Source organism: Hypoxylon fragiforme (assembly GCF_022984875.1).
Source record: "Hypoxylon fragiforme strain CBS 206.31 chromosome Unknown GGS25scaffold_1, whole genome shotgun sequence".
Taxonomy (NCBI): domain Eukaryota; kingdom Fungi; phylum Ascomycota; class Sordariomycetes; order Xylariales; family Hypoxylaceae; genus Hypoxylon; species Hypoxylon fragiforme.
This window is the reverse complement of record NW_026054756.1, coordinates 4115037-4141077: the sequence shown is the minus strand read 5'-3', so window position 1 is coordinate 4141077 and position 26041 is coordinate 4115037. Positions and strand designations below refer to the sequence as shown.

At 48.8% G+C, this 26041-nt stretch overlaps 7 protein-coding genes across 7 annotated transcripts; 4 read left to right on the top strand and 3 right to left on the bottom strand.

Moving 5' to 3' along the window:
* The first annotated feature begins 1654 nt into the window (after window positions 1-1654).
* Window positions 1655-3208, top strand: GGS25DRAFT_61710 (nuclear transcription factor Y subunit B-3). Its single transcript, XM_049265904.1, has 4 exons — window positions 1655-2192; window positions 2466-2576; window positions 2661-2788; window positions 2899-3208. The coding sequence occupies exons 1-4, from the start codon at window positions 2033-2035 to the stop codon at window positions 3097-3099; spliced, it is 600 nt and encodes a 199-aa protein (XP_049122024.1). The 5' UTR covers window positions 1655-2032; the 3' UTR covers window positions 3100-3208.
* An 804-nt stretch (window positions 3209-4012) lies between these two features.
* GGS25DRAFT_61703 (RNA polymerase I-specific transcription initiation factor RRN3) lies at window positions 4013-6766 on the top strand. The gene has a single exon (XM_049265903.1). It carries the CDS (start codon window positions 4368-4370, stop codon window positions 6456-6458), a length of 2091 nt encoding a protein of 696 aa, XP_049122023.1. The 5' UTR covers window positions 4013-4367; the 3' UTR covers window positions 6459-6766.
* A 102-nt stretch (window positions 6767-6868) lies between these two features.
* GGS25DRAFT_527708 (uncharacterized protein) lies at window positions 6869-9315 on the top strand. The gene is made up of 3 exons (XM_049265115.1): window positions 6869-7229; window positions 7490-8036; window positions 8158-9315. The coding sequence occupies exons 1-3, from the start codon at window positions 7049-7051 to the stop codon at window positions 8771-8773; spliced, it is 1344 nt and encodes a 447-aa protein (XP_049122022.1). The 5' UTR covers window positions 6869-7048; the 3' UTR covers window positions 8774-9315.
* On the bottom strand, window positions 9280-15938 carry GGS25DRAFT_472708 (putative regulator of reproduction dopa). The gene is made up of 5 exons (XM_049259478.1): window positions 15471-15938; window positions 12971-15366; window positions 12678-12916; window positions 11160-12622; window positions 9280-11105 (listed from the first exon to the last, which is right to left on the bottom strand). Exons 1-5 carry the CDS (start codon window positions 15693-15695, stop codon window positions 9741-9743), a joined length of 5688 nt encoding a protein of 1895 aa, XP_049122021.1. The 5' UTR covers window positions 15696-15938; the 3' UTR covers window positions 9280-9740.
* Window positions 15939-16122: 184 nt separating this feature from the next.
* On the top strand, window positions 16123-18458 carry GGS25DRAFT_61613 (vacuolar fusion protein MON1). The gene is made up of 2 exons (XM_049265902.1): window positions 16123-16161; window positions 16286-18458. Exon 2 carries the CDS (start codon window positions 16507-16509, stop codon window positions 18355-18357), a length of 1851 nt encoding a protein of 616 aa, XP_049122020.1. The 5' UTR covers window positions 16123-16161; window positions 16286-16506; the 3' UTR covers window positions 18358-18458.
* A 100-nt stretch (window positions 18459-18558) lies between these two features.
* On the bottom strand, window positions 18559-19935 carry GGS25DRAFT_517530 (uncharacterized protein; the record flags this gene model as incomplete). Its single annotated transcript, XM_049263404.1, has 1 exon — window positions 18559-19935. The coding sequence occupies one exon, from the start codon at window positions 19933-19935 to the stop codon at window positions 18559-18561; it is 1377 nt and encodes a 458-aa protein (XP_049122019.1).
* Window positions 19936-21771: 1836 nt separating this feature from the next.
* Window positions 21772-25048, bottom strand: GGS25DRAFT_527704 (uncharacterized protein; the record flags this gene model as incomplete). The annotated part of the gene is made up of 2 exons (XM_049265114.1): window positions 24336-25048; window positions 21772-24279 (listed from the first exon to the last, which is right to left on the bottom strand). The coding sequence occupies exons 1-2, from the start codon at window positions 24969-24971 to the stop codon at window positions 21772-21774; spliced, it is 3144 nt and encodes a 1047-aa protein (XP_049122018.1). The 5' UTR covers window positions 24972-25048.
* Window positions 25049-26041: the final 993 nt, after the last annotated feature.

Genomic DNA, 26041 nt, shown 5'->3' with positions numbered 1-26041 from the left:
ACCTAGTAGTATGTAGTATTATATTGGACATCTGCTAGCACATACTATCCAGACTCTATATATATCATAGAATTATAGGTATCAACATATAGAGTAAAAACAATTAGGTACATAGCAAATCCTGCACCGGACATTGATGCCGTTCTCGTCTTGAGTACTTGTGCTCCCTTGGTACGTAATCACAACTACATAGTACATTTATGTGTGTAGAATTACATGTCATAGAGCGACTTTAAACTGTTGCATGTGCATGCTGATAACGCTTTATGCAGCTTGCCAGTAAAAATCCACTCTTGTGCATTCAAGCCTTGAGCTGGAGTTTTCCAGAAAACGGCCCCCAGTTTCTCTCAGAACTGCTGTTGTTGATTTCTGCCTTATATTTGATTATTTATCGTAGCATGTAGTTACTGTGTAAATGGTATCAACTCCAGCTTACCTAGTACATACTTGAGGTCAGTATAGGAGACTGCTGTAGATCCCTACATAATACTATGTAATCAAGTTAACAATGACAGTTACAATGACACATCTATATATGTACCTACTTTATATAGTGTTCCAAATTACTGACTGTGAAATTGTAAATGCCTTTTATTTTTGCCATCCCAACCTCAGGTGGACAGAAATCTGGAATCACTTAAATCAACCCCACGTACCGGGGAGCAAGTACATCTGCAGATGCAGTAAGGTGATCTTCAAGTTGCCGTTGGGTAAGCTATTACATATGTACCTACCAACTAGATACATATCTCAAGACTCAAGTGCTACTAGGTATGTACATACTCGTATACCTCACATACTACCTAAGTAGCTACCTACATGGTACATACATAATACATTATGAATACATACATGCTGGCATCAATGATGTAGCTGACCATGAAGTGCTAAGAAAAATAAAAACTTTTAATGTTTTGATGTCAACGTTGAATACATATTGATGTATAATCTAATAATACCTAGTACTTTGTAATACTTTGATGGAAATAGGTATTAGGTACGTAGAGGAAATAGCGGCAGCTACGATGGACATAGTAGGTACTATGCACACATGGAAGTAACGCAACCCTCGGCGTCTTTGGAGGAAGGAAAGAATCCACAGAAAAACCCCCGCTTCGCAGACCCATACATAGTAAATTTTATGTACCTTCGTACCGTGCCCAGATCACATCCTGTCCCATTCAATCAAAGTTCTTCCACATCCACAATTCACATCAATGATCTCCATCAAGTCAAAGTTCATCCACACAAAAGTCACGTCCGCCTTGTACCGTAACCATTCACAATCAATACACAATACACACTACACACACTACACACACTACACACACAATAACACATACCAATAACACACCACATACATACACACACTACCTTCTGACATACACACATACATACACACATTCATCAGTGTCGATACTAGCATTAGTATTGATACATCCATACATACTACAACACTAAACATTTGAACCAACAATACTCACTATACACACTACACACTACACACTACACTCTCACTACGTACTACGCATTACACGCTACACGCTACACCTAACACCTACATACATACATACACATCCATACATACATGCTACTACTTACTCACTACCTATCACGCTACTTGTCTACTACACGCACTACATACACCACGCTACCTACAGTATACTACCTGGGTATATTGACACTATACACTATACACTTAAACACTTAACACTTTACCCTTTACACTATACCAACCACAGGCTTGCTGCATACACGCATCCCGTCACTGCAGATTCTGTCATTGCCTGAAGTTCGCGACAGGGCTTACCAACGGGACAAGTAAATAGCTCTAGGTCGTAATTCTGGGACCCGCGTCAGGGCAGGATTGACGCATTCGTCTGCAGCTAAGCCGCGCTTCAGTTGCAAGCCCTACCACTTGCAACGTGTCAGAGGCAGGGACACATCACCTCTACCTTGTAACCAGCTGTGCGAGCTGGCAGTCCAAGAAAATTTTTTACAAGAAGCTACCACCCGCTGCAGGTAGCCAAATATGTCGGATTCCCCCCAATCTCCTCCCAAGGACGTCGAGCAAGGTGTACAATCACCCGACGATGAAGCACAAATGAACGACCCTCAGGACCCACACGGCTCTGGCCTCGCCTATGAGTTTGAGGTAAAAGAGCAGGACAGGTGGTTGCCCATAGCCAATGGTGAGTTGAGATCCTCCCCAATGACTCTTGTTTCTGATTTGGCGCGCACAAGTCCGTCTGCAAGCTGAGTGAAAGAGCATTGCTTCTGCGGAGCTCTGCCCGCGGCGCGTCCGTCAATTGGTGCTTTATGGCCCTATTAGCTCGAGACAGCCGCGCATCAGTAGAAGGCGTCCATGTCTCACGATTCGTCCCCCAAGTCTCCAGAAGCGCCTCGCGCTTCCAAAGCAGACAAATATGATTATCACGATGCTAACATACGCAACTTCGCTCCAGTTGCCCGGATTATGAAAACCGCCTTACCTGAGAATGCTAAGATCGCAAAAGAAGCGAAGGAGTGCATGCAAGAATGTGTTAGCGAATTCATCTCCTTCATCACGAGCGAAGGTAAGCCGCACCCCCCTCTATTTCATCTAGCGAACTAATTTCTACTGGTCCCCTAATGTAAGCGAAGACTGACACCGTCCACAGCATCGGAGAAATGCCACCAGGAGAAGAGGAAGACCGTCAATGGCGAAGACATCCTATTCGCAATGACATCCCTGGGGTTTGAGAATTATGCAGAGGCACTCAAGATATACTTGTCCAAATACCGAGAAGTACGTTTCCCCTCCTTCCTTCCCCTCCAATCTTTCCCCATCCCTTGCTTTGAGGCTTGCACCGCGTGTGTGCCAAACCTCGCTTACAGGCAGGGCTAACCAATAAGTAGCAGTCCCAGTCGAACCGAGGTGAGGCCCAACAGAATAGGCCGAGTAGCCAAGGTTACGGGGCAGGTGCACCTGGTGGATCCGGTGCTGCCGGGACGGCGGCCTTCCAAGGAGGCGACGGAGCCACTGGCATCGGCGAATCCGGCGAAGGCTACATCTACACTCAACCTAGTCACAACGGCGCGGCTGGCGAGTCCTATTAAGTCTTGCGCTTAGTGCCCGATGGACAATTGGGTGGATAGGCTGAAGTAAATATGGCCTCAACCTGTTCTAATGCCGGGTTGTTATGAAACGGTCTATATCTTCAAGTGTGTATAAATATTGGGATTGCGAGGATTTAGTAGATTGATCCCGCAATGGATTGGTCATTTAGGATCAGGGATGAATACGCGTCTTTTGCACCTGTATATGATGGACTTCGTCATGGGATGGTAGTGGAAGGGGCCGAGAGCAAAAAGGTACTGGTTTCCACACTTATATTCGATAGATTCCCCCCCGGCGTTCTTCCCCCCTTTTCTTCGGTTCTCTTGCGTTTCTCCGGATCAGTCTTGAGATTCCGCGCCAGACTTAGTCGGGCAGTTATTCTAGCTTCACCAGCAACGGAGAACAGGCCGATGCCTGAAGCATTACGAGCTATATAGCACATTTTCATTGAGTCAAGAAACCATCTAATACAGTCATAAACATGTCGGCGCGATAGTACTAGGTACCAGCCAGCTACATACGTACTGGGTTAGGTATCCAATAGGTAGATGGACATCTGGATGCCAACATTGAAGAGTCTGCCCAGTTAAAGCACCCTGCTGCGGTGCATGTATTTGCTCATCGGAGATAAGTGATTTAGTCAATATTTATTTATCATGGATCCGAAGCAACATAATACTATGATTGATATCCGTAAATGTATTCATGCACACAAATGTGTTAGGTAACTATGCATGTAGAAAGTGTACTACTACCTAGTAGTATGTAGTATCTCAACATTGAATCTTATGAATGTTGAATACCTACAGAATAGTTACCTACATGTAGTACCTACAGTCATTTGCACGGACCACTAGTTATATTAATGGACCCTGGTGCCCCTCCACCGTTTGGACCCCTGTGGATTTTTCCCTTTTTTTCCTCTTTTCTGCGCAGCCTTACAGGCTATACCTGGTAGATTAGGTACAATACTACGTCGTACTAGTAGTTAGTAGGTACCTAGTAACTATTAACAATAACTATGGGTTGCGTTTAGTTGCGTTACGATCGAAATTTAATTATGGATTTTCTTTTTTTTTCCTCATTTTTTCTTTTCATTACATACAATAGTACAGCCTTGTCCAAGCGCACCAGATTTTGCGATCTTGACCCTACCAACAGCATTAGACCAGTATGCCCGAGTACTGCATTAAAGAATCTACCGCGACCTGGATTCGGCATACGATAGACTTGTAAATAACCTCTACCAGACAGCATTCCAACTTCTATGCTATCCACTATGACGAGCGCCACCCCACTATCTGTGAGGGCTCCTGTGAAGACCACCACCACCACCCTCAAACCTATTCTAAAGCCATCGTCATCAATACTTGGCTCTAGAAGGTCTAGCGATGACGCCGGTCTGGATGAAGACGACATAGACAGCCTACAGAATCCCCGGAAGCGCCAGAAGGTTGAGTTTGACCTGAATAACATTGAGATTCACGAGATCGGAGCACGGTCGGTTGAGGTGATCAAGCAAGAGATTAGAAAAGCCTTGGATTCCCATGACCAAGGAGACGATGAAGACTACGACATGTTAAAAGAGACCCTTTCTGGGAAGCAAATAGCGTCATACGACGAGGACGACGAGGACGAGGTGGATCCAGCCCTGCCAGCTAAGCGACGCCAGGAACTCAAGATCTATCTAGTCTCTCTCGCTAGCTTTTCGCCTCGGATGGGAAGGTCATGCGATGGGCTTGTGAAGAGCGTCCTGCAGTGCCAATGGCTTGGCCGCGATGAACAGTTTGCCAAGATTTACGTCCAGTTTCTTGCGGCCCTCGTGAGCGCCCAAGGCACGCGTCTGACACAGGTCCTCTCATCCATAATAGAAAGATTTACCGACTCGAGGCCTTCCGACTGGGCTGTACCGAATTACCCCACCGTTGATCGAGAAGCTGCACAAGAGAGACTTCATGTGGGAGTGCGATATCTGTTACAACTCTTCCCTTCTGCCAAAGCCGCTTTAGAGCATGTTCTTAGCACCAAATATCCATTTCATGACGAACCCAAGCGCATGCACCTAGCCTATGTCGACAACCTTCTTAAACTGCGACGGTATTGTCCCGAGCTCGGTATGGATATCATGGACCTCATTATCAGCCGACTGGTTACGATCGACGTGGAAATGCAAATGGACCTCGATGATATGGATGATAGGCTTGCCGCCATGGTAGCTATGGCTCTCAAGTCTTCTCGCGACAACGGCAACCAGGATGGCGAGGATGAGGACGAGAGCGATGCGGAGTCGGTAGCCAGCGATGAATCAGAAGATGACGAGTACACACGTGTGAAAAAGGCCAAGGAAAACATTGAGAAGATGGATACGGTTCTAGATACACTATTTGAGATATACACGCCAAGCTTCGCCAACCCGCAGTCTGACGAGGCTCTGGAGGTATTCGAGGACTTACTATCCGAATTCTCGAACACGATCTTGCCTACGATCAAGTCACGACACACTCAGTTCCTGATTTTCCATTTTGGACAGAAGTCGGAAAGACTGATGGATGCGTTCTGCGGTACCTGCATCAACATCGCCTTTGAGTCACAGCGTCCACTCATCCTCCAGCAAGCAGCGTCTGCGTATCTGGCCAGCTTTGTCGCGCGTGGAGCGCACGTGCCAGGTCACATCGTGGTCAATGTGTTCGAAGTGCTCGGGTCCCACTTGGATCAGATGCGTACCCTCTACGAAACCTCATGCCGTGGACCTGACGTCCGTCGATATGCACCGTTTTACTCACTCATGCAAGCGTTAATATATATATTCTGTTTCCGATGGAAGGACTTGATTCGGTCAGTACCTGACGAGGTTGACCCAGACGACCTATCGTCGTACCTGGATCAAGAAATTGAATGGGAGGTGGAGATTAAGGACATTATGAGGCGCAACATATATTCGAAGCTCAACCCGTTGAAGATATGCGCGCCGGAGATTGTGGAAGAGTTTGCCATGCTAGCCCACCGATTTCGCTTCATGTATGTCTACCCGCTCCTCGAGTCAAATAAACGACTTCGTCTATCCCAATTCTCGGCTGGAGCATACTCTACCGGAGGGGCGCTACGGGACTTATCATTCGACATGAACGACGAGAGTTGGCAACAATTGGGGTCGTTCTTCCCATTCGACCCATACCAGCTCCCGGTGAGTAAACGATGGGTGGAGCAGGACTACATACACTGGCAACACATCCCGGGTCTCAAGCCGGACGAGGGAGAGGATGAGAGTGAGGACGAAAGGCCGGGTGAGGAAGAAGAGGAAGAAGAAGGAGTGGAGGAGGATACGGCGACGGATGATGAGGCTGAGGAGGTGAAGTAAATAAGTAATTAATGGACTGATGAATGGGTATCAGCCTACGGCTGCATTGGATCGGCGTTGGTATGGGACGAGGGCTGGACAATTAAAAAGAAACAGGCAGATACCTGTTCATGTGTATTTACGGACGGCGTCTTTGACGAAAAGCAACAAGCTAGGCACCTACCTACCTATAATAGGTATATGGTACTAGTTAGGTATATTGATTTAATGAATTTCTTGTCGATCTTCTTGATTCCACATACTATGTAGAGCTGACCTCATATGCCCCTAAACATCATCTCCGCACCTACACAGGCCTACTATGCAGCCTCTACATGTATGTTACAGTACTATGTATGTATCATAATCTACAGGATATCCGTATCTAGCCCCACTATAGTTACATGCAGCTTACAACTTTACTAACCTAGGTACAATACCTTGTAATACCTTTGTTCGTTTGTAAGTTGTAAACATTGAAAAAGAAAACAATCATCACACCCTCTTACCATTTGTCTCACATAGTCACAATAGTTGACTTTTTTTTAAAAAAATATATATTTCCGCAAGAGGAGAAAGAGGAAAAGACAAAAAAGGAAAAGGAGAAAATAATGGTTTATCCTTCATTGGAGGAAGAGGAGAGCCAAAGTCAATCCTCAACCTCTACGAAACCTCAAACAGATAAAAATAGTAGAAGCTCACGACCATCCTTTACTGATTACTGGAGACGAACCAAAGAGGCGGCAACGAAACGTATTACGTTTGTGGCCAACAATCTCGAGCAATTGACAGGTATGTACATACCTACCTAACATTAGGGGGATATATTATGGGATATATCATAGTATTGGTTAGCTAAGAGCAATCTCATCTCATTGTGGAATGAATATATTGTGGTATATCAAGCAACTTTTGAGGTTGAAGTCAACTCAAGTCAAAAAAGGAAAAGAAGAACACAATAATCCCTAGCTCAACCTTATAGCTCGACCTTATCAAAGACGTGTCTCAGCTTGTTTTGATACTGGTAACTAACTGCCAGTCGTTCCATGCAGGGCCTAGCAATAGGGAAAATGGCCCACAACAACCAGACTCTACCACCCAGGCCAAGGCTCAAGTCAGGAGGGGACAAGTACGGAAGGCCCATATCCAGCATCGGCAACGCAAGACAAACTACACCAGGCAGCTTGAGATGGATGTCACCAAGTTGCGGGATATGATCGATCGGACTGAGCGTGAGAGACTGGCGCTCAAGAGTGAGAATGAAGCTATCCGGCGCCGCTTCCTCATAAGGGCTGATTCACTACCCACAAGCTCCATGTTTCCTTCGTCATCCACTGCGTCTAACTCTCTCACGTCGCTGAGGCCGGCTCCTGGATACACGATCAGTCTTTTCGGCTCATCTGAGATGCTGGATACCCCTAGCTTCCAGGTACGACGGACTCCAACTCCAACCTCGTTTTCACGGCATAGCGGGGACCTGAGTATGCGAGAGTCCTCTACCACCATTTCTCCTTTCCCAAGAGCAAACTCTTCTCATCACACAGACCCGGCGAAGCTCTCGGAGGCACAGAACGACTATGCCGTGAACTTCATCTTAGCGTATGAAACCATTTCCTTTCTCTCTCATCATCAAAGAACTCTTATAACCCCCACTCGCTTCAAGCAAGATTAGAGGGTCCTAGTATGTAAGCAAGCTGCTAATCAGGTAACATACATACAGGCTAGAACACGTCTGCTGGGATCACTTTGACCAGCACCACTACGCCCACCAAGCCTACAACCCAGAAGCAGCCGAGCACGGCCACGCTCTCACGGCAACCAGCATCGCGCTGCAGACCGCGCCGCCCGGCGTATGGGAGCAGCTCAGCGCCGCCAAGGCCCGACGATCCTCTCATCAGCACCACCACCACCACCACCATCAACCCTCCTCCTCCTCCTCCTTCGCATCCTCCTCCTCCTCCTCCTCCAAACCCCTGCCCCCCCTCCCCCTATACCAACACTCCCCACCCAACAGCCCCCACCACGGGCCCCCCCTCGCCTCCTGGGAAACCCCGCCCCCCCACCTCGGCGGCGCCGGCCCCAACCTCACCCTCGCGAGCCTGCGCGCCCTCGCCTCCTCCTCCTCCTCCTCCTCCTCCGCCCTCACCCCGCCCGCGGAGCTGCCGCCCGTGCAAGCGTGGTTCGAGATCGTCTCGCGCTGCGGCGGCGCCGTGGACCCGAGGCGCCTGGACCGCGCGCGGGAGGCGCTGGCGAGGGAGGCGAGGTGTTTTGGGTTTGGCGCCGTGGTGCGCAGGGAAGTTTTCGAGGGGGTGGTGGGGGGGTTGCTGGGGTGTTAGGGTAGGCAGGTAGGTTGGTAGGTTGGTTGATTGCCTTTTTTTTTTTTTGCTTCGCAGTTCATTGGGATTGATGATGATGACGATGGTGATGATATATATACGCGGTAATGAGGGCATTGGTTCTAATGGATGGATGGATGGGATGGGATGGGAGGGATGGGATGGATGGATGGTATATTTGGGTACCTACCTAGGTGGGTAGGTGGGTGTTTTACGTTTATTCATCAAAAAGGCAAAGTTTTTTTTTTTTTTTCTTTTTTTCTTTTTTTCTATAAAGGAATGGGAAAGGGAAAGGGAAAGGGGTATGGTGAATTTGGTTAATTAGGTACCTACGCTTTAGGAAACGTAGGTATCTGGGTAAACGATAATGATATTGGGATGTTGGTAATTGGTATACATAGGTACGGTGGGATATGGATGAAGCATAGGATTACTAGTATGTACGGGATGATACTTACTTCGTAGGCATCTGAGACTAAAAGGGGTAATAGGGATGTTGCGCGCGTATGATAATTCGAAGTTTGCTTGTATACTACCTAGGTATGTGGCAGGTACCTAAATAAATCCATGTTCCAGCTCTCTACTAGGTAATCTCTGATCTCCCTCCTAAGGCGAATGAATACCTACTATGCTACTATGCTAGGTTAGGTTAGGTTGATTAAACCATCCCATGTCCCTTCCACCTATCCTCTCCTTTCTTCTCTCTTTTACTTTACTCTCTTTTGCTCCTTTGCTCTTAGCTCCTTAACCCCTTAGCTCATCAAGCTCATCAAGATACGCCGCCTTCCAGCTCCTCTTCCCCTGTTCCCCCCCCCATTTCCTATTACTTTCCTCTCCTCTCCTTTCCTTTCCTTTCCAGTCCAGTCCATTCCCTTCCACTATCACAGATTTCTCTCAACACTCTTGACACCCCAAACATGTAGGTGTCTACGTGCACACCTCCTATCTGGATACCCCCCTAAACACCCTACAAAGCCTTAACAACAGTCCTCTCATCAAACAAATCCCGCAACAAACCGCCCACACACGCCTCGACATCCAACGCGCCCATCGCATACGTCGATTCAAACGCATAAATACTGAGCTGCGCGAAGAACGGCCTTAGAATCTTGCCCATGAGCTCGTCGCGCCGGTCCGCTACCAGCTCATCGTCGATGCCGCCCGGGTGTCGGCCGAGTAAGGGGCGGCGGGTCCCGGAGGCGGCGGCGGCGGTGGTGGCGGCTGTGATGGCGGATTCGGTTTGGAGGGTCGCTGAGCCGGGGGCGTTGTTATTGGTAGTGCTGTTATTGGTGTTGTGGTTATTGATGGCGTTCCCGAGGTCCTCGGAGAGCTCGTCGACGAGGGCGATGGGCTGGTAGGTGGGGGAGCGGTAGATGGCGTCGATGGTGTCGGTGACGAAGAGCCACTCGTGCAGCTGGAAGTCGTCGGGGGCGGCGGCGATGAGGACGTCGAGGAGCTTGCAGGCCTGCAGTACGGACTGGTTGTTGAAGGTGTCCGAGGGGCCGCTGTTGTCGGGGGCGGCGATGGAGGAGATGGCGGCGTGGAGCTCGGCGTTGACGGTGGGCCAGAGGACGGCGAGGTGGATGGCGGAGGTGCGGAGGACGAGGGCGCGGAAGACCATGTATATGTCAGCTCGCGTCGTTGAGGAGGGCGAGGATGTAGATGTTGCGGCGAGGAGCTCGATGATACGCTCGAGGATGGTTGGGAGGTCCGTGACGAAGGTATCCGTGCCGCAAGCGAGAATCAGCACAGCGATCCGGCGAAGGTTGAGCTGGGTCTTGCGGTCTGCTTCCAATCTTGCCGAAGTCGCGCCCACTCCAAAGACTATGCCAGCCGTCGTAGGTGGTGTTATTCGACTCAGTATCTCTGTCATTCGGTCCTTGTCCGTGATTGTCCACAGCTTCAATAGGGGTAACCAGTCACTTTGCACTAAAGAGACTGATGACCCGAAGAACCTTGAATCGTTAAAGGCATCGCCAATATCCTTCTTCCAGGTCTTCTGGTTACCGGAGAGCCTTGTAAGTTCCTGGAGAAGAGTCAATGTCGTCTTTGAAATAGTATCGGGAAAGGCTTTCGAGCGGATAGAGGGTCCGATAACGTTTGTCGAGATGGCTCCCGCAGCGGTCAAGACACGATCAGATTCCACTAGAATCTTGGGCAGGTTGGGAACGATGTTAGACAATACGCCAACTACATCATCTGCCCTTTCCGTTGGGGACATAAATCGATGTTCACTGGGTTTGGACTTATCCGACTGTGAGGCGGATACTCCGTCTGTAAAAGACGTAGGCCTCGTAGTGAAGAGAGCCGTGAGTAATCGCAAAAATAGATCCTACTAGTAGGTTAGCAATGTGTTTATGAGCATTAAGTAACAGTGCGATCATACCCCGAGTTCCCTTCGCATCTTTCTCTGCTCCCCAAAGTTGGTATTGTCAACTTTTTCACCCAAGATCGCCGCAAATTCTAAGAGGCTCGGGAGTGTCTGTCTATGCGGGAATGGGTTTCCGAGTAGGTCTCTTAAGAACATCATACAATCCTGCCATATTTCATCCATCGCGTCGTCTTCGAGAGACCTGGCATAATCAACTAAGAATATCACGAGATCCGTATCTTGCAGCTCGATCGTCAGGGTTGATTTTCTAGACGGGTCGAGCGCACTAGGGTTAGTGCGGCTATAAATCGCATTGAATATGGCGGGAATGGTATGTCTTGGTCGAGATCCGTCCAAAGCAGGGAGCAAGTTGAACACTTCTGTGTGCTTGGTTGGGTCAGGGTCAGTCAAGGAGCTGCGCCAGATATCAACCGCCGTCTCTAGACATTCCAGCGCTTCGGCAGCAAATACATGTTCTAGAAGGCGTCTAGCCCTGTTTCGCATACGCAACGATGTAAAGCTGAACGAGGAAGCTGAGTTCATGTCCAGATTACCGGCCTGGCTTCCTTGTCCCCAGGACCATATCCTAAAACACATACGGACTGCATCTTGGAAGGCAAGTAATACCGTCAACCTATCATTCGCTGTCGCGCTGCGAGATTGTGGAGTATCTGAGTTGAATACCCCAGACACCATGTTCCCGAAGAATCCTTGGGGTTGATCAGGACTCTTTGTGATTTGGGCCCTAGCCTCCGCAGCTATCAACTGATCATGTGCCTTGGCAAGGACTTGCTCGAGTGCATTGAGCAATGATATCAATGTTGTTTCTGGCGCATTGATGCTCTCAGACGGCTTCCCATTTTCCCTGAATGTCATTTGCAAGTTGCTAAATGTACTGGAGACTTGGTCGCAGAGAGTTTCTACTAGGGGTATGAGGACTTGGAAAATAGAGTCCGAATATAGGGGTAAGCACTCCGTGAGGAAACCCACCCAGCTGTCCAACACAGGTCGGCTGCTGGGAGAACTGAGACCTGCTTGTATACACTTGAGCAAAGATGAGGGTGGCAGCGAGACTTCAGGAATGCGGTCAAGAGAAGTAGCAGACAGACGGGCGCTACCGGACGGATGACCTAGAGTCCTTTTCTCTCCAACCGGGGAGGATGGGACTTCGGTGGGCAACATATCTCGGAGTCTAAGGGAGGCAAACGTAACGTCCAGTAGAAGAACTTGAACGTACGGATCGGGCCCTTTAAGGGACTGGGCGAGCCGCTCGATTAAGACATCTTCTAATTTTAGTCTTGCCAATGCTTCTGCGTACGGGTTGAGAAGTATTTGGTGAAGGAAGGTCAAGGCACAACGATGAAGCTGAGCTGTACGAAGCTGTATCTGGCTATCGTCCGGAAACTGGTTGCCAGCAATACATCGCATACAGACACGTAAGAAGAATTCTTGGAGGGAAAACCCCCCATCCGTACCAGCTTAAGATCGGTTAGAAATTATACTAAGGGATATCGAATGCCTGTATCTGCTCACCTATCTCTCTTATATGTTGGTCGGGCTCTTCAATTATCCTCGTTGCGAGGACTCCCCAGAACGCATCAGGTGCCCATCGAAATATGTTGGATAATGTTCGAAGATAATAAAGTACTAGGTCAAGATCATCTTCCGTTGAGAATTGCACCGACTGGCTTGACGTAACAGCATTCGCCGTCTGCGGGAAAGCTCGAAGGAACTTAAGTTGCGAGATGTTCGTAACAAATACTAGGAAAAGCCTGGGCATGTCTGTCAGTATCGCAATACTCTCACTCTACGTCGATTACACTCACTTATCTATACCGACCATGGTGTTAAGCCAGTTTTTGACCATCATAAACAGTTGAGTACGCTCATCTAATAGTGAATCAAGCATTAGAAAAAGAGGTCGGGTAAGCATCACATCATAGTGATCCATCCCAGACAGCCGGTGCGTGATTCTGGATTCAGTAGGAGTTTTCGGGCTTCTCCTATCGGCATGTAAAGAATTGTCTTGCAAAGTATGTGACCAAAGAATAGTAAAACTCCGGCCTGGATCTGCTGACCGTAGAGCAAACGTGCCTGTTATGCCGTCTTTAAGCATGAGATCGGTGATGACCGCTTCAATATCGCGACTTGAAATACCCAAAGCCGTTTGCAGCTGCCAGAGACATCTCACGGTTTCAACATGGTATTTTGGTTCTGACAAGGACAAGAAACTCCATGCGTGGCGCACCAATGGCTCGACCAGGTCCGAAAGATTAGTTGTCGGTATCCGATCACATGCATACAGTTGTGTCGAGAGGGAGAGAATAGATTTGAACGAGACGAATGTTATATTGGGTATAGATAGTCGCACCTGCATGGCTGCTAGAAGCCTCTCGGTATCTACAGGATACTCCTGGGGTATCTTTGATAGGAGAAGCCCCATGACTCGACTTCTAATAGACATTGGGATCTCGTGATCAGCGCCGGAGAGTGTATCGCAGGTTAAGTTACACGCTTTCTGAGATAGGAGGGCTCCAATAGTCCGCGGTGCAAACGGCATTGGCGTAGCCTCGATATTTCCTTGGTCCGAGACATAGAAGTGTTTGATCTTTTTGAGTATTTCACCGTTGGACATAGATGCCACCACTGGGCCTTCTATGGATCCAACCGAATTTCTCTCTCCTGATCCAGTTGGAAATGCGCGTTCTGGGATGAGTTCAATCAAATCTCGGGCAATTTCGAGTGCCCGAGATGAAAGAGTACTGTTTCCGCCTTCGTTGGGGGCCTTCGATTGACTCTTACTCTCCCTTACATCTTCCAGCATCGTCAAAACGGAGAGAGCAGCTAGTGGAGCATGAAGTGTAATCATTTCCTCTTCTCGGATACTAAAATGAGTCATGATGAACTGAACGAGTGCGAGTTTCTCATCCTGCTCTATACCTGTTGTGTCTCCGGGGCTGAGGCCAAGCGCCTGAGCCATAAGTCCTACCATCTCGCCATATATGAGCCCACTCTCGACGCCATCAAAGAAAACACTGGCGCTACGCAACACTTCGCTGAACTCGGCTTTACTCGAAGAGCTGGATTTGAATTTTTTGACGCTGATTATGACCGGAAGGAATATTTCGGGCACTACAAGGCCGCCTATTTCCCATCGATCCATGAGAGACAAACATATTCGGTAAGGTCGGGCTCTTTCTGTGGGGTTGTTGCTAGGTGCAGAATTGATCATTGATAACAATGCTCGAGTCAATGGACGTAAGCCGTATTCCTCAAAGTAACTCGTTTTGGAACTATAAAACCCATGATGATCAGAGGGCGAAATAGGTGACTCTAGGCCACTTTCCGGTTCTTGACTCGGAGGATCAGGCCCTAAAAACCAAGCCCAAAGTCGACGATTGAGACTCATTTCCCTCCGGGTGACAACGCCGGCAGCAGCACGAAGCAAGAGTTCTAGGTCCTCATCCTTCACTCTTTTCTGCAATACCTGGGAATGTAAGGGGAGATGTGTAACCAGAAGGTCCAGAAAGCCCCGTTGTATGAGGAGTTGCTCATCCCCTAACCCAGCTGCAAAACACCTGAGAAGCAAACCCGGTTCGGGAGAGGTTACAAGTTTCGAAAGCTCGGACGAGAGTGTTTCGGTCTCACTTGGGTGAATATCCTGTGTGAGAGGATGTCCCAATTTCGGTAGTCTACGATTAAGATATGTGAGGGCGCCAGGCCGTCGACTTTGACCAGTGATGGTGGCTAAGAAGAAACACTGCCAAAAGAAATCATCCCCAGACGAGTCTGTGACCGTGAGATCGTCGCAATCTGGTGGCCGTATGGCGGCTTTGAATTTCTCTAGGATTTTCAAGGTTCGGTCAAAATCCTCGCTCGTCTCCTCTTCCAACCCAGGCAAGAGGGCTAAGATGACACTTTTCATCGCAGGCCTTAACGACCTAGGGTCAACACGAAGAACATGGTTTTCGAGGAGATCGAGGAACGGAGCTCTGGCAGACAAGGAGGCAAACGACAAGGCCGGTGATAGTCCGGGGAAGTATAGAGGAAGATCCCTGGATAGGCCATCTCTCCCTATGATCGAAAATACGTGACTGTATACCTCTAGCGCTTTCTGATGTACGCCGGAGGGAAGAGAAGGATTCAAGCATTGGGATAGGCGCTTCGCGACCAACGTTTTGGAGGGGATGGTATTTGTGTTCGCTTGACGTGCTTGTAATGCCTAAAGTAGATAGTGAAATTCTTTAGTTCAACAGTCTCTCGGGAGGGTCACAGGCAATATCACATCATATCATATCCCACATAAAGGAAGGTAATGAAGCTTACCTTTAATAGTCTACTCAGGAAAGATATATAATCTGCCCATTCTTCCAAAGCGGTGTCGAACAGCGACAGGGCTCGCTCGACTCCTGACGCATACTTTCGATAGTGCTTGTCTTTTATCGGGGTATCCTCTGCGCCTAACTGGTTTCTCCATTGTCTTATAGTTGGAGTATTCGGACCAGAGCTATCTGGAGAGAGGGAACGACGAGGGCCGGGTTCGAGGGCCATAATTAGCGTAGTTGATACTATGGAGGTACTGGTCGCAGGACCATAGGGTCAAGTTCAGAAGTAGATGGACCGAGGCGCATATCTTTTGCCTAGGCGCATTTGTTTGCGAATATCATGATTATTTCTTTTCTTTAAGAAAAGACTAGGTTACTCAGGTACGCACAGGTACGCACAGGTACGCATTATACGCAGCAGCGCATTGATTGAGTTTGATTCTTTGCGAATTACGTTGCAGGTCTCCGCTAAAAATCGGTTACAATTAAATAAAACGGCCAGAGTCGCCAGACAATAGTTATCCTACCTAGTAGTTAGTACCTAACGCAACACCCGGAGGCACCCTATTGGCTATAACCCTTGTAATTTCAAGGGTTCCAAGGTTAGGTACTACATGTACGCCGTAGTTCTCCATTCTTCCCCAGGCACCCAGGTCCTGGCTAAAGAATCCATGGATGCACCTGCTTAGCTGGTAAATAGGTACATGACGTCTCAAACGATAACGATAAGATTGAGAGCACCCAAACAAAGCACTAACCTACTACGCAGTACACATCTTCGAGAACCTGAACTTGCCCTTACATGATACATCTTAGACATACATACATAACATACATACATACATACCCTACCTAGCGTGTCTAGGTAATACCGTTAAAGGGTTCACGACATGGTGCTCACTGGCTGATGTGATGCTATGGCGTGGTGCAAACCAAAATATATTAAAATCTAACCAAAATCGACCAAGTCCATGGACTGACAGTTTGAACAATGCGATGATATAGCTGAGCATTGTGAAAATTGTAGTGCCTTGACGATGGGCACCGAAAATGCTGGCTCGTCAGCCGCTGCCGGTGCCGCTGCCCAAGACACGGATTTGCCGCCCCCTTTGCCTCCCAGGCCCGCACAAGCACCTGTAATTATTGAATCTGCGGCGATGGGGGCGGGGGCGGTGATGGAACGGCCCAACTTGTCATCCAAGCCTACGACTGCACTTTCATCTATGAATATACAGACATTGTCGTTTCCAGATGGCTCACGTGGTACCTTCTCAACAACTAGTGAGAACAATGCTGATGCCACGGAGCAAAGCTCTACGCCGGCGAATGTTGGCATGTCGAGCTTAGGGTTCAACACCATTGGAAACGATATAGACGAATCCATGAGCATCATGAGTCTTGCACCGACTTTGCGGCCTCCGGGAGACCTGGAGAGCTTACTCATCGGGGATATGAGCAAGAGAAGTCCCGCCTGGAACCTTTTACGTGCACAATCTTCAGCAGTGCAACCATTTGAAACCGTCAGGATTGAGGATGATGCGGTCCTTTCTGATTTCTCTCGCGAATTTGATGATATACCGGATGATTCAGAGACAGACTGGAGCGATGAGGACCGACTCAAGATCTGGAAATCCAAGTTGAAACATTACATGATTCTATCATCTGCGGGCAAGCCAATCTATAGTAGACATGGAGGTCTGGATTTGGTCAGCTCTTCAATGGGGGTCGTACAGACCATCATCTCATTCTATGAGGGCGCGAAGAACCCTCTGTTAGGATTCACTGCCGGAAATACGCGTTTTGTCATCGCTACCGAGGGCCCCCTATATTTGGTAGCGATAAGCAGGCTCGGGGAAAGCGATTCTCAACTAAGGGCCCAACTTGATGCGCTGTACATGCAAATATTATCTACGTTAACACTACCGGCCTTGACCAACATCTTCGCCAATCGACCCTCTACCGATCTCCGAAAGCCTCTCCAGGGCACAGAGACTTTGCTATCCTCCTTGGCCGACAGCTTTACGAGAGGATCTCCATCCGCCCTTCTAGGAGCTTTAGAATGCTTGAGGCTCAGGAAGTCACATCGACATGCAATTAATAATTCATTCTTAAAGACAAAGACCGATAATTTACTCTATGGTCTAATAGTTGCAGGCGGAAAGCTTGTGAGTGTGATCAGACCTCGTCGCCACTCACTCCACCCAAGCGATCTACAGCTTATTTTCAATATGCTCTTCGCATCCGGAAGTGTTAAAGCCGGCGGTGGCGAGAATTGGATCCCACTATGCTTGCCAGCTTTCAACAATCGAGGCTATCTTTACATGTATGTCAGTTTCTTGGATGTTGAGCCAGAATCCGAGAGAAATCTGAGTGCCGCTGGTGAAGAGATCGCAATCATCTTGATAAGTCCGGATAAAGAGAGTTTCTTCGACCTACAGCATATGCGAGACGACGTCGTGGCTGAGTTGAAAAAGAAAGGACATCTTGACATTATCAAAGCTGCAGCACAGCAAGGACGTCCAAAGTTGAACGATATTGCCCCTAGTACACACGTCAGCCACTTCTTATTCAAGTCGAGGGCTAACGTCCAGTTCTGCATGCCGTCCCTCCTACCTAGATTTGGGAACCTCATTTCTCACCGGCGACTGATGTCGCTTTATCACAACCTACATGCGACTCTCCATGCCAAGCATACCCATGTAAAAGTGCTACATTGTGTTGGGGAGGACACCACTTCACTCGCATGGATCACACCCATCTTCGAATTTTACTGCGTGGCGGGGCCAAATGCCTCAAGAGCTACCATGACACAAGGAGCCAACAAGATCATACAGTGGGCAAAACGTGAAGAAGAACGACTTTTTATTATAGGTGGCGGCGTATTTTGAGCTCTTCTTCTTCTTCTTCTTCTTCTCCCTAACTATTATAATACCATACAATGACAATGACAATGAAAAATGACAATGACCCAACCGATTATGCTCGCCTACACCGAAAGGTGTCTCCGTGACTCCCAGCCGATGCCCGCTTTCAATAAAATAAAACATACAGCATCATCTGAGATATCTGCAATGATGTCGATCGATACTTTAAAAAAACCAAGTGCTGTCTGCCAGGTAGTGGTTTCGAGAAGAAGAGCCCTTTGCCTTATTGTTGGCCCACTTTCTTTCCAATCTCCCCCCGTCCTTGTTGTGCGAGGGCACGCGCACTGATCCAGGGGCTGCCGTTGCGCCGGCATCGCGGCCACCCGGCCCGGCGTGAAACGATCGAAGCGACTCCCCGCCGTAGGACGACTCGGCCGCATCCCCGTTCCAGTGGCCTGTGCCGCTTAGTCTGGGCATCGGCATGTCGATCTCGCACGCATTGCGTCTCTTTCCCTCGACGTTGATGTCGTCCAGCTCAATGCCGCTCTGGTCATCGGTGATGGTGGTGGTAATAGAGGCGGTAGCAGTGGACTTCTGCTGCTTCTTGGGAAAGGAGCTCTTCACGCCCAGGAACCTCTTCAGCTTCTGCCAAGCGGTGCGTCTCGGGTGCTTTCTCCTAGCCTCGGCGGCGATTGTGGTGGGATGAAGGGTGTGGGTGTGGGTATTGTTGTTGTTATATCCGCCGCGCAGGGCAAATTCCCGGATTCTTCCATCCAGCGCGAGCTCATGCTGCTGCGCTGCTGCAACGGCCTCGGCCACTTCAGCTGATTCCGGCGATGGGGTGGTGCGCGCGTATATCTCGTCGATGCTCCGGACCCCGTACCGCTTTCTCGCCAGATCGTCGTGGTAGTCGAACTTCGCATCCTCGTCGTGGCCCTTCTGCGTTGGAGCAGGAGCAACAGCGATGGCGGTGGCGGCGGCGGCAAATCGGGACACCGGGGTTGTGTAAGGCGTGCCCCAGTTCTTGAACTCGTCCTCGAAGTTGTACGGCGTCGGCTGTCGCGGAATATCCTCCTCAGATGCGGGTGCTGCCGCCTCCGGTGCCTTCGCAGTTTCCTTCTCCTTCTCTGACAGAGGACACGGATTCATAGCACGCGACGAGTTGCGGCGCGGTGCTGTCTTCGGGACCAGCGGCGCGGTATCCGCCTCGTCGTCCGCCAGGGTTCCCTCATCGTCACTGGTGTTCTTGCCGTCCTCGTCAGCACAGCATCCCTCATCCACCTCCCCGATGTCGCTCGCGCTGACCTCGAACAGCCCGCTGAACCGGACCCTGGACCCCGCCTGCGAGCGACGACGCGGCCGATCCGAGATGGAAAGCGCCAGTCCTGTTGGTGGTCCCTGCTTTGGCCCTGCTGGCCGTGGCCGAGGAGGCGAGGGCGGGGGCGTGAACGTGGGGTCCTCGAGAAGCGCGCCGCCGATAGGTGGTGGCCGGAGCAATGGGTCCCAGGACATGGGCCGCGCGGGCCTGTCGCCGAAGGGGTCGTCCAGGCTGGTGATCCGGCCGTAGCTGTGCAAGAAGGTGGAGTGGCGGCGGTTCTCCATTGTAAGGTTGCTGGATTTACCAATAATTATTGTCTTGTTGTTGCTGTTAGTATTACTGCTGTTGTTGTTGCTGGGGTTGGGGTTGAGGTTGGGGTTGGTTGATGCTACATACCTACAGTTGATGATTCAAAAGGGGGATGGGAATGTGGTGTATGGTTCCGGAAGGAAACTGAGTAGAGTAGAACTTGGAAGACTGCCCTGAGAAGAAGAGTAGGAACCTGCGCAAAAGAGAAACCGTGGCAGGTTCTATGCTTTTGGGGGGGAGAGTATGCTCTGCTCTTCTGCTTTGGCCAGAAGTTCTGAATTGTGTGCGTGTCTGATGGTTGAGTCTGGCTGGGGCTTGGGAAGTTTATATAGGTGTTGTTTATTGGCTGATGATGGCCGTGCGAGGATTTCAGATACTAGGTTTCTTCCTGTTGTTGGGAGAGACGGTGGCAGGGGTAGTAGAAGTAAGAATGGTAGAAGTGGTGGTAGGGCAGCCTAGTGTAGTATGGAAAGTATGGTATAATAAGCTGACCACCACTTTGATATCGGAAGGTTTCTGAGGCTCTGACTCCACGTGTTGCTGTTCCTGTTCCCGTGTCTGTGCCTGTTGCGGCTGTTGTTGATGTTGATGGCTGAAGTTTCGCTTGGGGGTCTTGGATATCTATCTGCCTGTCTAGGTCTCGTTCCAGGTCTAGATATAGGTATGAGATCGATTATACCCAAGTAAAAAAGGCCCAAATATGAAAATTAATGGTGATAAGGGTAGAAGTGGAAAAAAATATCTGCCCGTGAAAGATGAAAGTGGCGAAGGAAGAGAAGAGAGATAAACCGGAGTTCAAGGAAAGAGAAGAGAAGAAGAGCACCTGGGCCCCTAATAAGCAAACCATGGAAAGTAAGCTTCTCTTAAGTTACCTAGATGATCTAATAATATAATGATCTAATGATCTAGTACCTGGCTAGGTAGATAGGTAGTCAAGCTTAAACTCCTCCGTCTCAAACCCACCCACAAGAGGGAGAGGGAGAGAGATGAGACGATGTGGCAGTCATCCAATGGCACGCCGAGCTCTCGAGGAAACTAAATGTCACTACCCTCGGCGGCGGAAGCATATCTATACGCATAAACTACCAGGTCTTCACATACTAAAAGCTTCAAGTTGGTGTTAGGGAGAGAGTGAGAATAAAGTAGGTATAGGTTAGCTGACTTTGGTGCCTTTTCACTTTTATTACTATCTGACAACTATCGTATGCTATACAAAGTTTATCCCCATCTCTTAACCCTCATACCCTCGTATTGATGCTATATTAAAGACTTGGCTTAGTGGGCTAAGATATTTTGACTTCAGCCTCAAAATCAAATAGCCATAAAGGAACCTAGGTAGGTTCAAGCCAATACCTAGTATTCATAGTCCAGAATATTAACCCTTTCCCCTATTTCACACTAAGCAAGTCACATCACATCTACACATCTCGAGACTATCATGCATTTAGAGTTGCATGCTAAAGGGGCTACATTAAGTACCTAGGTACGTACATGCGTGTTTCCCATTCTTTGGCCAAATTTGACTTACCCTACTTCAAGGGGGTCATCCCAATCCACCCATGATTTATACCAAGTTGATCGCCACATTATTACTACCGACTTGACTACAGCAAACAGGCACAAAAAAGGGCTTCCGTCCAAACCTAACAGCCGGCGGGTCCAAAATTTTGGTCCAAAATTCAGTCTACTAAGACTTCAAGGTTGCTTCCAGTGGAATCCAATAAATGCTGAAAACGACGGGATCTGAAAATACGGACTATGAGAGGTCCTTCAACAAGAGCAACAAGAGACTATCGCTGAGTTCTCCTCTCTCAATCTCCATGGGTCTTCTTGGAGCATACTCGCACTGCTGTCTTGGCATCTTTGATCCACTTGACCACTCTCGACCGTACTCGTCGACCAAAAGTAGTCCGATGGTTGTGACCCTCATGTAAGCGCTCCCCATTGACAGTGGGAATCTTGTTATTGAGATTTGCATTTGTTGGATTAGCATCTTGGGGCACCTTGTTTTCCTTTTCGCCATGAGTACCATCTGCAACTGATGTGACTGGGGCTGGACTATAGGGACGTGCCAACAAGGAACGAAGGTTTGAAAAATGTCTCCTTAGGCCATGATGCTCTGTGCTTCGAAGGGCTTCCATTGATTTCGCCTTGTAAGGAAATTTATTTTGGCGGTATGCATTTGCGGGTATCCTCCTTCTTTCGCGTTGAGACGGTGCTACAGTATGAGCCACGGCTTCGAATGGCCTACCGACAGCGGAGCGGTCATCCTGTATAGATTGTGATGGGTTTCTACTGACTCGATGTAGGGGAGATCCCACGCTAACCGGGAAGTTAGAAGATTCCTGTGGTTTCTGGTGCGCGATATCCGTAGTTAAGTCTGAACCCTTCGTGTCTGCGTTTCGATGAACGGCGACAGGCGGCGTGGTACTGATAGTCGTACTTCTTGAAGACCTAAGCTTCAGTCTATTCCGAGTAGGTACCTTAGTATGTAGCTCACCCCCTTTAGAATCAAGTCTTGTGTCCGGGCTTTCTGTAGAGCAGCGCCGGTCGGTTGTCTTGTCACACAGTCTTGTATCTGAAGAGAACGTAGCCCCTGAGCTATTGGACATTCTCTTTCTCAACTTCAACTTTGGGACATTTTTCTGTAAACTTGGGAGTCGATCATCATTTAGGGGTACTTCATGATTTCTGGCGTCTACCGCCTTGAACATTTGAGAAATAGAAGGCTGTGAGAACCGGAATGGTGTGAGAACCTCGGCGAAGTCGCCTTCGTTGCTCGATAAACTGCGCATGCTAAGTGTTGGAGATGGAACGTAGTCAGGATCTCCGGGTACAGGCGGCAGTGCTTTCATAAGTTGAGGTACGCTATTCTTCAGCTTCAATTGACGTGCGGGGGAGATTGGTTTCGGCGAGACGATAGGTGTGGTGGAACAGGATGGAGAAATATACCGAAAGCTTTCATTATCTTCCTTGGGGAGGCTGCTGGTGCTGATTCTGGGAATGGCTTGGTTCCTCTTGTGACGCTGGAACCTATGTCTTGGTGTCACCTGGTTCATTGAAATCGGCATCAAATCGCCCTCTTCTGCATCACTGCAGTTCTTATCCAGGTTTTCGGTCCTGGACATCTCGCCGTCGCCTATGCTGTGACCCGGTCCATGAGCCGTGGTAAGCGTCACTGTCGACGTTCTATCACGAAGTACGCCAGCTTCATTATGCCGAGAAGCACCGTGATTCATCGTGGCGAACGCGTGTTGGTTATGAAGTAGGGCTTCATGATGAATGGATTTGGCCAATATATCCTGGGCAGGTTCAGAGCACGAGCGTCGATTTAAAACATCATCCTCTTGTCCAACCATAGGCTGTCCTTCGATTAGGTGTTCCTCATCGTTTTTACTTGTATCTTGCAAAGTTTCATCTCGTGTATCGTCTCTCATTATCACGCCTTGCTCACTATGAACCGTGGGAGTCCTACCCCTTTGGACCTGCACGTGCTTCTCTGGAGAATTCGCCTTAGTCTTTGGTGTTACTGTTGTGCGATAATCTGTGTACCTATACGTTGGTGCATCCTTTGACTCGAGATCGAGACTCGGATTGAACGTATCCACAGACTCCCTACCAGCCTGTGATGGTAATAGGTCAACATCACTCCCTCTCATGAGTCTGCTACCAGTTTCTGAGCCATCAAGTACTATGGATGTATTTTCAGAACGTATAGACCCAGTGCGACAACGTGATGGGGCTCTGTAGTTCTCAAATCGAGGAGTGCTACCTCGTGTGAGCGGAGTAATTTCTGTTTCATCGGCATTCTGGCTCTCAGACTCGTAGAATGCCGAATCTCGCTCTCGGAAAGCAACCTCTAAGTGATCGTCCGACTCTTGAAGTACTAGTGGCCGCTGAAAAGAGGGCGCCCGTGTGGGAACAGGGGCGAATGGCTGAATAGGAGTGATCGTTCGCGGCTGTCTATATTCGAAATCTTCGGTATAGTCGTAATAGCGTGGAATAGGAGCAGATAAGCCGCTTTGGACAGTCCTATACGTTGGCGGTATTCGTTGATACATGTTTACAATCGAGGTAAGACTCGACGTTCTTGAGGAGAAACTGTCCAGTCTTTCACGGCGCGGAGTGCCCCAAGATGCTATCGAGGCCGCAGAATGAGTCCGAGCATATGGAAGTCCCGGTGGTCCATGACGACTAGGAGGAGGGTAATGTGAAGGTAACGAGGTCGTAGATTGGTTGGCATCCGCTCGAAGGCCTAACGGCGGGGGCCTCCGTAGCATATGGGGATACGCTGGTTTAAAAGGACCATGAATTGTCCTCTGATTTCTGTTAGTGAATAGGCATGGAACCTATATGGAGCTAAGGGGCACTTTACGTAGGAAGTCCTATCAATCTCCACCATGCGGCTGTAGTCAACGCGGCCGCTTTCCGTAAGCGCTGGCGATGCTGGGCGAATTCCTGGTCTTTTCAGGCGAGTTGGATAGGGGAAGGGTGATCTGGGGCGTTGGAGTGGGCCGTTGCTATTCTGACTCTGTAACGTCGTAGTAGACCTGTGATGAGAGAGGTGACGAGACCCACAGGTAGTCATTGAGTATGAGCGTTGCCCGATATCCTCTGAAGATGTCGGGGTCAAAGTGCTGGTGGCTGATCTATGACTCTCAGAACCGTACATGGAGATTATCTCGGAGGCAGTGTCTCTGCAAGAAGTCCCCTTCTTGTTGTTATCTCGACGGATATGCCCTATTTCTGAGAGTGTATCCCTACGTTGTGGTGATGGGGGTATTGGCTTGATACTGAAAATGCCGATGTCTCCTGTCTCGGTTGTGGTTTTCAGCATACTCTCTAAAGCACCTGGTGAGGGTAGTAAGACAGAGTTCTCGTTCACACTCCGAAGAGGTTTGTGCAGCGGACGAATAGGGGATGGGCCATGACTTGGTCGTCCCTGAGATGAATAGCTACTACGCAAAGTGCCATGGCTAGAGCTGTGCCTAGGCACACGATGATGGTCCATCGGGACAGAGACGGTCTAGAACTCGACACCAAGAGCAAAGGGGGAAATGATTAGATAATTAAATAAAAGTAATTGGGTTGAGAATTGGATTAACAAAGTCTGGTTGACTTCTCCTAGAACAACGCCGAGCCTGCTCGTAGTGTTAGAGGCCTCGACGGTCTGGAAAGTCGCCAAACCAGACTGAATGCTGAAGCTGGGCAGATTAGGGAAGATGCCTAGTATTTCAAATTCTATATAAAAGGTATTGGATGGACCAGAAGTAAACAAGGTTGGCTGATGTTGGTTGTCGCGAGGTAATTTGAGCCGAGGGGAAGGTCAGATGCTTGTGACAAACATTGAAGAAATAGGGGAGAAGATATTAGGTAGGCAGAGAGGATGTTCCTGGATCCCTCTCTTCAAGTTCCACCAGATGAAAATCTGCAGTCATTCTTTCTCTTCATATCATTTTATCGTGAGTGCCTCCTTCCAGAAGATTACTGACTACATGTGTCACTGGTAGTACCTACTGCCTACCTACCCTAGGTAGGGTATGTACATAGTAGGTACTGGTCAAGTATCCACCTCCTTCCGCCTACATACCTGATATCATTCTTATATCGAGATACGTGCCCACCTTCTCAATCTCTCACCCGCAAGCACCTACTAAGTTTATAGTCGTATAGGCTTATGTAATGATTTTTGACGATATCTGAAGTCACATACATATAGGTGTGTGTGCATTTTGATGCGCTTTCTTTGGGTATGTATTGCTGATGGTCCTTATGTACCTGCCTCTATTTCCCATTCTTACAAACTTGAGATTGGCAGACCTATAGACATTAGCTACCTTGACTTCTTCAGGCTTGCATGTAAGATAGTATATTGTAACGATGGCGTGGTAGGGTTTCAACCATCGTTAAGACATTGTAACGCTGAGGGTCCTCCAATTTTGAGCCTCACTGCAGGGACTCTAATTAATCTGGCAGCTTGCATTATTGAAATCCAGATGCCCCTAGCCAGGGGGTGCTCATGTATTTATTGTACTTACCTACCGTAATGTACTAGTCATTGATCGATACAAACCTTGGAAT